A 12,070-nucleotide genomic window follows, 5' to 3' on the forward strand; every position below is an offset into this window, starting at 1 on the left:
TTGTGTACAAATATAAGAATTCAAATCATTACATTATGCGCGTGTACGTGAGCGTCTGCGTTTGTACTATGTTTCTCAAAAAAAAAAATCATTACATTACATTATTAGAGGACTGCCCGCGCATACTGTGCTAGGCCAAAACAGTAAACACATGCGTATAATAACAGGTCCTACAACAAAACGAGGATACACGTACGAATTATGCATGCACGTTGCTGCTCATGAGTTGCTTCTTGACATACGGCCTGTTTTTGTGCAGGACTGCTTCCTCTTTCCACGCTTGTATTTTCTCCTCGCTTGCATCAGGATGAAGCATTACCTGGTTAAGCATGTGGAGATGTGTGATACCTTGGACGCCGAGCTCCTTTTCGGGCTCTGGGCAGACGAGATGAAGAGAGATGAGACAACGCATGCCTCCAGGTTCGATCTGCACACGTGGAAGCTTTGGGCCATGGAAGGATATTTGCAGTAGGCTTTGGAATTTATTGGGTTCCACAAGAAAAGTGTCATCATCCCAGGGACCTGGACGGTCCTCTGTAAGCCTCAGACAGACCAAGCAATCCAAGTTCTGCAGGCGTGACAACACTTTGGAACTCAAGCCGGTCTTGGAAAGGTGCAATTCTCTTAGATGAGTACGTAGATTACTCAAGGTAGCAGAGGTAGGCAGACTCTCCATTTTACCCCATATTTTGAGAGAACTCAGAGTGGAGGGAGCCGTGAGGACCGAATCCAGGAAGTTTGTGCAGATACCATTGAAATCAATTGATAATGACTCAAGTCTAGGAAAGCTAGCAGCAAGCGATGCGACGAAACTTTCGGTCAAGCTAGGAGTGGAAACTTCCTTTACCTTGAAGCAGCTAGCAAGTTTTATACGTGAACGGCGAGGAGGAGGAGGAGGAGGAATCTTGCACCATATTTTGACCTTCCTAAGTGTTCCGCAGTGAAGCAGAATCTGCTCGAAACCTGTGTTCTTGACTATTTTAAACCCAGCCAGAGTCTGCAGCCTACTGTTGTCAGAGAAAAAATTCGCGAGCTTGTCCTTCCGTTTGGCATCTCCAAGCTCGGCAGGCAGCTGAAACTCGCCAAACAGGTGCACAAGCTGCGGCAGCATCAGGACCTCCATGGGCAGCATTTCGACCCGTGTATCCCGTGCGTCCAGCGTCTCCAAACAGTGCAGGTCTTTCATTTTCCTGGGGAGCTTACTTACCCGTGTACTCCGGAGGCTCAGATACTTGAGATACAGCAATTTGCATATGGTGTCAAGATGGGCATCCTCAAGCCAGGTGCAGCCTTCCAGGTCAAGCACTCGAAGCAACTCACACTTGTCAAAGTCCATCTTGTTGCTGTCGCATATAGTCAGTGACCTGATGCGAGATAACTCTATCTTTCCTATTTCTTCTTGTGTTACGCCGGTTCCGTGGACAGAGAGCCGACGGGGATGACAGCCGGTGGCGTAGCTTCGCACGACCTTGCCGTGGTCAATCAGCGTGATGAAGTTCCACGAGACCGAGCGGTGCACGATGAACTCCAGCATCACACCATAGACCTTGTAGCGCTTCACCTTGGAATTGTCGCCGAGCAGCACCGGCTCAATGACTCCGAGGTCGACCAACTTGTCAAGGCAGCCTAAGGCCACATCGTGCTCGCTGAAATAGACATCTCCTACCAGCAGTCCTTCGGCTTTCCACCGCCTGACTAAGCTCTTCCTCCTGATCCGATGCCCCCTTGGGAACATGCCCACGGAGAGCATGCACGCCTTGTGGCATTGGTCATGGAGGCTGTCGTAGCACTGCAGAAGCGATCTCTTCATCTCCCGGAACGCGGGGTCGTCGCCTGCTATGTAGGCACCAAGTGCGCGGCCAACTTCTTCACATTTTTTTTCCGTTGCGCCCTCCTTGCTCAAGTACTCAGCTGCCTGGACCAGTGCCTCTGGTAAACCGTCGCACTTATCGAATAAGGTTCCCAATTCCTCCTCCAGTGAAGGTCGACGATTCTCTGGACCCAGCTTTCCCCAGAACAGATCCTCCGACTCATTCCGGTCAAGTGCTCGAATTTTGTAAAGGTAACTGCCACAGCTGCAGGCGGCGGCCACGGATTGAGTACGCGTGCTTACAACTACTCTGCTGCCTTCCTCGTTGCTGGGGAAAGCTGCTTTGATGTCACGCCAATCTTGTGGAAGCTCCACTCCATCGATGATCACAAGGTACCTGGCAAAAGCAACTTGATCAGAATACACAGTTTGCTTAAGGACAACACAGTTAGCTGTCTCATTGACCTTTTAATTAATGTATTTACAAATCACAACTACATAGGCAAAGGTAAAATGGTACTCCCTCTGTTTTTCATTTTTATTTACTCCGTACTTCATGTCTGGGTTTAATTATAGTTAATAAACTTTATAATGTTTGATCAAATATCAACCTCCATAATACCAAAATCATATAATATGAAAATATAATTTATGAAAAATCTAGCTTTTATATGGTAGATGTTGATTTTTTCATAAATATCTGAATTTAACTAAGGGATTTGCTAGCTCTAATTAATTCGTGCTCAATCAAGTCCAACACCATTTGATTTGCATCATGATTTGTGCTAGTCATAAGTTGTAACATGAGTTGCAAATGAGATTTGATGACATCATCTGATTAAGAACGAAGTTAGTTCTCCGTCGACTGAGAAATAGTCACACCCTTTAACTAAACCTAAAACGCGAAGTAAATATAAAGAGTTTCCTCGTTTCTCCTTTGCAGGGAAGCTTCTTCATTGACCTTAATGTTGTTGTGAGAACTTTCATAGTTGGCGTATACTACCGTAGTAATAAAAGCAAGTGCGTATGCGAGAAACTTCCATATATAGTTGACCGATCTATCTATACAGTTCTTTAGTTGGGAGGCCGGCCGGCCGGCAGCTTATTCTTCGGAAAATAAAGAAAATGCAGGCATTTAAACTAATCAATCATATGCATGATGAGATGTCATAGGTGTACATGTCGGCATGTGGCATGTAGCAACTGACGGCAACTTTTTTTTTTTTTTTAGCAAGCTAAGACCGTGGAAGAGCATTCTGTTTACCAAGCCTTGTGAGTGAGATATAAACCTACAGACTATTATTAGTTAGGTACAAGTGCCTCTATCAACCAGCGAAGCGTGGATTCGTTCTTAAAGTCAAATGACATTAGGTACAACTGCCTCTATCAATAAGCGAAGCGAACCCGTCTTCGTTCTGAATGTCAAATGTGATTTTTCATTATGGATGTTCTAGTGAGGTTTTAACTTGTTTTCATATATTGATGACATGCGATTCTAACCCGATGCCACACCAACTCTGCATCACCGGAGCAAGCGAGTCGGATGTTGCCAAGTGACACAGGAAGAGGAGGACACACTCAACATCCACACAAAAAGCGCTGTCGCGGGATCACATTGACCAGACCAAAAGCACCATCACGAACCAAGGCCGAAGCACCGTGGTTGAGACTAGACAGGTTGAATCTGGAACACCTCTAGTACAAAATAGGTCTTTTGTTCGCATTAGTCCCGGTTGTGTTTGTATCCGGAACTAATGTGCCCATTAGTTCCGGTTTAAACGGCCAGGACGTCGAAAAGTTTTAGTCCCGGTTTGTAACGAAACCTTTAGTCCAGGTTGAAGACACCAACCGGAACTAAAGGGGTTTCGGCATGCCCCGTCGGTGCAAAACCATTTAGTCCCGATTGGTGTCCCAAATCATGACTAAAATATAAAAGAAATTGATAAAAATTCAAAAAATAAAATCATTCGAGTTGTTCATATGTTACGTCATCTCGATGCAAGAGAAATTAACAAACATGAATTTCAACTTCATTTTTTGCAAAATTACATCATATTTCGGTAAAATGGGAATATCTTTTGCATACGAACTCGAAAAAAATGTATATACGCGAAAAGTTACATCCAAATTCACCAGGGTTTACCTGGTCAGCCAATTTTTAGATTCTCAAACTTTCAAAGGGAAGTATTAAAATTTCCAGGTTTTATGTTTTGCAAAAAAAAATTATTCAAGTTTATTATTACATTATTGCTTTTGTTTATTAAAACACTAAAGAAGTATGACATCGTGACCAACTTATTAATATGATTGATATGATAGTAATAACAATAACATGCGCACAAAGCACATGGAAGCAAGACGGGAGGAACTAGAAAGTTAAGCGTGCTAGTGTTGGATCAGTGTGAGAATACGTGACCAAGCGGAAAGTTTGACCACGAGTAAGTAATTGGACTAGAGATTAAATGTAGTTAGAGACTAAACTTGCCAAATAACTCAACTACTAGAAATTCTGAAAAAATAGAAAAAAGAGGGAGTGAAAAAAATTGAATAAAAAATGTAGCCTTTAGTCCCGTTTGGTGTTCAAACTGGGACTAAACGTACTTCGCCCTGACGCGCACCAGCAGCCTACGTGGAGGACCTTTAGTCCCAGTTTATAACACAACCGGGACTAAAGAATGGGGCTTTAGTCCCAATTTCATAGTTCAGGTTGAGAAATCGGGACTAATGGTTCTTCTAACGGGAACAATAGACTCGTTTTCTACTAGTGCACCAAGCCCTCATACACACCCTTGTGTCGGAAACATCACAATGGAGATGAAGATAAGACATCACAATGGGGATGAACGTTCCACTACGTTGTCTGACTGGATGAATGGCACGAGTGCACCAAAAACTTAACAAATTAGACCAAAAACCCCTCTGAGTATGATGATTTGTGGTCTCTCTAGTGTCCCGAGCCAGAGGAGACCTGGGAGAAAGAGGGAATTTGCCGGCGAGGATGAGGGATATGTGGCGGCTTGGGTTTTTCCCTTGACCAATGGTGGATCGTTTCCCTTATAGAGTCAATGTCAAAGTCAATGTCAAATGACAATGAGATAATTAAATTAATTTACCATATAGTCATGTGAAGTTATGTACTTGCATTATAGAATAACATGAACAAATGAGTATATATACAATACACAAACAAAAGTACTCGGACATAAACAAAAACAAGTATTAGACATGTATAAAGTTGTACAGATTCCATTGGTTGTTCAATGCATCCACTGTGATTCATGAATTCTAAACTGTGAATGATGAACTATGCAATAAAATGATGGTGTGGGGCGAACTTGAGGGATTTGTTCCCCAGTGCGTCTCAATCTGAGCCTGTGATTTTGCAAATGGTGGCTCCGAAATTTTCAGAAAAAAAAAAGAGGCAAAGTTGCCGGGGTCACAGAGGAGATTACCATGGCAACTTCCATGGGACGTCACCTTCAGGGATGAACGCGCAAAATTGATGTACTCCATCCGTTAATAGATGTTGAAAGGTTCGTCTAAATTCGGATGTATCTATGCACTAAAGAGTGTCTAGATACATTCGAATTTAGACAAACTTTGGACATCTAAAAATAGACAGAAGTAGTACAAACCTTAAATACATGTATATTATTATTATAATCCTTTATCGAAAAAATGTATACTATTATTAGAGGCCGGATATACCCCTTCTCGAAAAAATTGATTTACAGATCTTATATTGAGGCCCACTATGAAGGGAAGCTAGATTCGGTTGCGTGTCTGATACAATTTCACTAATCTCTACTCACAGTACCAATATCGTGTTTTTACCCCATGTAGCCGAGGGAAGAACCTTATCAATGCTGCTGGCACTGCCATTTTCAGTAGCAATGATAAAATTTTCTTATTGACATATTTAATGGAGTCGAATCATCGCCATCGTATTTTTTAACTTATTTGCTACTACATTAATCTCTAAAACTTTGTTGCTACAGCAGAATTTGCATATACGACGAGGATTTCATGACATCCAACATTGTAGAGGTTTGATCGTAGGCCAGAGTGTATATGCAGCGAAATCCAGACACAAAATAAAGTCCTGGTCCCCTTTTCGCTTTCATTGAATTGAATTAACTAATTCACTGAGAGAGTGCGAGAGGCAAACCTTTTGCGACCCAGGAATTCTTGGAGATATCCTGTCACCATGATGCTGGACGTGGTCTGCAACGGGACTGCTCCCGGACGAACTTGTTGGAGAATACTTTGTAGAATTCCGAACGCGTGCCTGAATACGGAGACGTCAATAAAGGCTCGGTGAGGGAATCGCTTAATAACAGATTCATCCTTGTACACTGCCCGTGCGAGGGTAGTCTTTCCAGAGCCGCTGAACCCCAAGATGGAGATCACCTTGAGCTCCTTCTGTTGGCCATCGTCTCCTAACAGCAGCTCCAGGATGTCACTTTTGCCAGTGCCTAGATGCTTATTATACTCGCAAGGAGTAAGACTAGCCGACGAAGATCCAGCAGCACCAGAGCAAGCAGAGGGGCCGGCAACTCCAGGGCCGTGCCCGCTTTTACCTTCAGCTTTCTTGGTTGACGTCGGTTGCGTCGTTGGATGGCTTTCATCTTTTTGCCTGGAGCTTTGTATCCTACTGATTTGATTCTTGAAGTGCTCAATGCGAGCGATGTGCTCGGGACGGGGATCCATTACCATGGCTACATGAAGAAGACGAACGGGCGCAGATGTTTGGGGATCCCGCCCACGACGCTCGATGAAATCCTCAATATCATAAGCCAGGTCTTGGAGTAAGAAGATCCATTCCTCCGGCTTCTCAGCTTTCTTCGACCAGATTTTTTTTACGTCAGAAGACATCATTGCCATCTCGCACTTGATACTTTCCAGGCCAATCCTGAGATCAACTCCTGCCTTCTTATCTTCCTTGATCATGTTCCTCACATTCTCCACCTTCTTTAGAACAGAGTCAACCAGGCGGACAACCTCCATAGGTCGTCGCCTCTCACTCTCTCCCTCTCCTCTACCCTCTCCCAGTCTCTCCTATCCCTCTCCCTCTCCTTCTCTATCTTCTGCACTTATGGGAGCTCTCACCTACTACCTTTCAATGCGTTTTGCACGCGTCTTAAACTAGGAAACACAAGCAACATATTCGGATATACCTTTATATATTGTGTAGACTTTTACTCGATAAATTCTTGTATCAGTACGATAACGACTATTGTCCATCCATTTAAAAAAAACAAGGATCAATTGATGTGTTTTTTTGATGAAAGTGTCCTAGTTCTCACCAATATTGTGGATGTGCCATTACGATTCGCTGAATTTGATGTATCTTCTTTACTATTGAACTCGCGGGGTGGTCCGTGCATACTGCACGGCTAGACTTGTTTCAAATTTATGTGATATATAAAAATAAAATTTCAACCAGTTTATGTTCACTGAATGCCTATTTTTTAAGTATTTATTTATTATAAAACTATGTGTTGTTGTTTAGAAATGATAACATTAATAGTAACAAAAATCCAAGACAATATATGAATATGTCATTAATCAATCTTCTACGTTTTTTACCAACTTTTGGGTCTTAGTGTCTGATACGTCTCCAACGTATCTATAATTTCTGATGTTCCATGCTTATATTATGACAATACCTACATGTTTTATTCACACTTTATATCATTTTTATGCATTTTCTGGAACTAACCTATTAACAACATACCGAAGCGCCAGTTCCTGTTTTCTGCTGTTTTTGGTTTCAGACATCTTACACAGCAAATATTCTCGAAATTGGACGAAACAAAAGTCAAACTATTTTCCTCGGAGGGTTCCATAACATCGAAGGAGAGTCGGAGGCCCCAGCAGGGGACCCACACCATTGGGGGGCGTGGGCCCACCCCTAGCCGCGCCGCCATGTGGTGTGGGCACCTCCTGGCTCCTCCGAGGCCGCCCTTCCGCCTATATATTCTCTCCGTCGTGAAAACCCTAAATAATCAAGTCATATTCCACGAAGAGTTCCGTAGCCGCCGCCATCGCGAAGACAAGTTTCGGGGGACAGAAGTCTCTGTTCCGGCACGTCGCCGGGACGGGGAATTGCCCCCGGAGTCATCTCCATCGACACCACCGCCATCTTCATCGCCATTGCTGTCTCCTATGATGAGGAGGGAGTAGTTCTCCCCCGAGGCTGAGGGCTCTACCGGTAGCTATGTGGTTCATCTCTCTCTCCCATGGTATGATCTTTATGAATATGTAGATGTTACTCTTGTCTATTATGCACTATAGAGGGTACTTTAAATATGAACTCCGGATTCACTCTCCATGGTGTAATGGTGACAGTGTGTGCATCGTGTGTGTTTCCTTTATGAAGTTGTGGAGCTTGTTTACTCCGGCTTGAGGGTGCTCTTGTAGCCCTACACAATGAATGGTGTTTGTTATCCAACAAGAGAGTGTTTGAGATTAGCATTTACTTGTTCATCTATGTGATCATAGGCTTTGCAATCTAGATGTCATATACTATTCAAGTGTATTATTATGTGAACTTTGGAGTTACTGTGACCTCGGCGTAATGTGCGCCGTGTGTAACTCCCTTATGAATTGTGGTGTGTTAGTACCTCCTATGAATGCTCACGGTGACAGTGTGGGATGTTTATTAGTACTTGGGAATACGTCTTTGAGGTGTGCTTTTGCACACTTGCCCAATGAATTTGAGTTCTTTATCCAACAGGAGAGTAGTATGATGAAGTGCTTATATTTATATTCAATTATGATTGCAATGTTGAGAGTGTCCACTAGTGAAAGTAGGATCCCTAGGCCTTGTTTCCAAATACTGCAAACATCGCTTATTTACTGTTTTACTGCATCTTTACTTCCTGCAATATTTACTTCAGATCGCAATTACCGTTTACCACCATCTATACCACCTGCGTTTTAATATCTCTTCGCCGAACTAGTGCACCTATACATCTGACAAGTGTATTAGGTGTGTTGGGGACACAAGAGACTTCTTGTATCTTAATTGCAGGATTGCTTGAGAGAAATATCTCTGACCTCTACCTCCCTGAGTTTGATAAACCTTGGGTGATTCACTTAAGGGAAACTTGCTGCTGTTCTACAAACCTCTGCTCTTGGAGGCCCAACATTGTCTACAAGAATAGAAGCACACGTAGACATCAAGCTATTTTCTGGCGCCGTTGCCGGGGAGGTAAGGTAAAAGGTATTCACATCCTCCGACTACTAAGCTATTTCCTAGCACTGTTGCCGGTGTATGAGTGCTCGAAGCTATCTCCTTTAGATTCTGCAATTTTATCTTTTTGTCTCTTGTTTTTATTTTCACTAGTTAGGTTTAATGGAAAACAACAAAAAAATTAGAGATCTTTATGAACTTTATCTTGAATTAGGACATGATGTGTTTGAAGAGAGAATTAAAAAACCTATGGAACTTTATATGCATGCTAATGGCAATGTTATTAGTATGAATGCTTTGAACACCATTGTTGCTAATGCTATGGAAAATTTTAAGCTTGGGGAAGCTGGTTTTGAGGAGCATGATATTTTTAGTCCCCCAAGTTTTGAGGAGAAAATTTACTTTGATGATACTCTGCCTCCCATTTATGATGATTATAATGATAGTGGTATTTTGGTGCCACCTACTATGGAGGATAAAGGTTATTATGATTATACCATGCCTGGAATTTATGATGATTACAATGATGAATATGATATTTTCAGTCCACCTACTATTGAGGAGAAAATTAATTATGATTACAATATGCCTCCTATATATGATGATTATGGTGATGAGAATAATGATAGCTATTTTATTGAATTTGCTCCCACTACAATTAATAGTAATGACTATGCTTATGAGGAGAGTAATAATTTTATGCATGGCTCATGATAAGAATGTTTCATGTGATAGTTATATTGTTGAGTTTGTTCATGATGCTACTGAAAGTTATTATGAGAGAGGGAAACATGGTTATATGCATCTTAATAATATTAAGTTTCCCTCTTTATGTTGAGAATTTTGAAGTTACTCGTGTTTTATCTTCTTATGCTTGTCACTTTGTCCTTCATGAATTTATTTGCGTATAAGATTTCTTTTCATAGGAAGTGGGTTAGGCTTAAATGTGTTTCGAATTTTCTTTTGATGCTCTCTTTTGCTTCAACTCTTATTTCTTGCGCGAGCATCATTAAAATTACTGAGCCCATCTTAATGGCTATAAAGAAAGCACTTCTTGGGAGATAACCCATGTTTTTATTTTGCTACTGTTTTGTTGTGTCTTGGAAGTTGTTACTACTGTAGCAACCTCTCCTTATCTTTATTTTATCGCATTGTTGTGCCAAGTAACGTCTCTAATAGAAAGTTGATGCTAGATTTGGATTTCTGCGCAGAAACAGATTTCTTTGCTGTCACGAATTCGCGTTTTTCTCTCTGTAGGAAACTCGTAAAATTCTGAAAAAATTCATGCGTGATCCTCAGATATGTACGCAACTTTCATTAGTGTTGAGTTTTCTGATCTGAGCAAGTTAAGTGCCTCGAAAAAAATCGTGTTTACGGACTGTTCTGTTTTGACAGATTCTGCCTTTTATTTCGCATTGCCTCTTTTACTGTGTTTGAGTGGATCTCTTTGCTCCATTAAATTTCAGTAGCCTTGGGTAATGTCCAGAAGTGTTAAGAATGATTGTGTCCTTGCCGAACATGTGAATTTTTGATTATGCACTAACCCTCTAATGAAGTTTATGAGAAGTTTGGTGTGGCGGAAGTTTTCAAGGGTCAAGAGAGAAGGATGATATAATGTGATCGAGAAGAGTGAAGAGCCTAAGCTTGGGGATGCCCCCGTGGGTCACCCAAGCATATTTCAAGAAGACTCAAGCGTCTAAGCTTGGGGATGCCCAAGGCATCCCCTTCTTCATCAACAACTTATCAGGTCATCTCTAGTGAAACTATATTTTAATTCTTTCACATCTTATGTGCTTTACTTGGAGCGTTTGTTTGCTTTTATTTTTGTTTATGTTTGAATAAATTTGGATCCTAGCAATCCATGTGTGGGAGAGAGACACGCTCCGCTTTTTCATATGAACACTAGTGTTCTTCGCTTTTACTTTTAATGTTCAATGGCAAAAGTTGATCGCTTCACTTATTGCTATTTGGTTGGAAAAACAAAATGCTTCATGTGGTAATTGGTATATTGTCTTGAATAATTTGATACTTGGCAATTGTTTTGAGCTCTCAGTAGATCATGTTTAAGCTCTTGCATCATGTAGTTTAAATCTATTAGTGGAGAACTACCGTAGAGCTTGTTGAAATTTGGTTTGCATGATTGGTCTCTCTAAGGTCTAGATATTTTCTGGCAAAGTGTTTGAACAACAAGGAAGACAGTGTAGAGTCTTATAATGCTTGCAATATGTTCTTATGTAAGTTTTGCTGTACCGGTTCATACTTGTGTTTGTTTCAAACAACCTTGCTAGCCAAAGCCTTGTACTGAGAGGGAATGCTTCTCGTGCATCCAAAACCTTGATCCAAAACCTATGCCATTTGTGTCCACCATATCTACCTACTATGTGGTATTTCCTGCCATTCCAAGTAAATACTTCATGTGCTACCTTTAAACAATTCAAAAGCTATTATCTCTTATTTGTGTCAATGTTTTATAGCTCATGAGGAAGTATGTGGTGTTTATCTTTCAACCCCGTCATTTACTTCTGACAGACTTTCACCAATGGACTAGTGGCATACACATCCGCTTATCCAATAATTTTGCAAAAAGAGCTGGCAACGGGGTGCCCAGCCCCAATTAATTAACTTGCATTAATAATTCTCTTCACATGTTTTGCCCTGATCTATCAGTAAGCAAATTAATTTTGCAAATAGACACTCCTCCATGGTATGTGAATGTTGGAAGGCACCCGAGGATTCGGTTAGCCATGGCTTGTGTAAGCAAAAAGTTGGGAGGAGTGTCATCAATAATGAAACTAAAATACATGTGTAAACAAAAGAGAAGAGGGATGATCTACCTTGCTAGTAGAGATAACGTCCTTCATGGGAGCCACTCTTGAAAGTCTGGTTGATAAGGTAGTTAGAGTGTCCACTACCATTCGTTGACAACAACAAACACCTCTCAAAGCTTTATTTTTATGCTCTCTATATGATTTCAAAACTTAAAAAGCTCTAGCACATGATTTAATCTCTGCTTCCCTCTGCGAAGGGCCTTTCTTTTACTTTATGTTGAGTCAGTTACCTAC

At 41.5% G+C, this 12,070-nt stretch overlaps 1 protein-coding gene across 1 annotated transcript; it reads right to left on the reverse strand.

Annotated features, from left to right (window-relative positions):
* Positions 1–199: 199 nt before the first annotated feature.
* Positions 200–6,817, reverse strand: LOC127315664 (disease resistance protein RGA4-like). Its single transcript, XM_051346134.1, has 2 exons — positions 5,979–6,817; positions 200–2,207 (listed from the first exon to the last, which is right to left on the reverse strand). Exons 1-2 carry the CDS (start codon positions 6,815–6,817, stop codon positions 200–202), a joined length of 2,847 nt encoding a protein of 948 aa, XP_051202094.1.
* Between the last annotated feature and the right edge of the window lie 5,253 nt (positions 6,818–12,070).

This window comes from Lolium perenne, chromosome 7 (assembly GCF_019359855.2).
Source record: "Lolium perenne isolate Kyuss_39 chromosome 7, Kyuss_2.0, whole genome shotgun sequence".
Classification (NCBI taxonomy): Eukaryota; Viridiplantae; Streptophyta; class Magnoliopsida; order Poales; family Poaceae; genus Lolium; species Lolium perenne.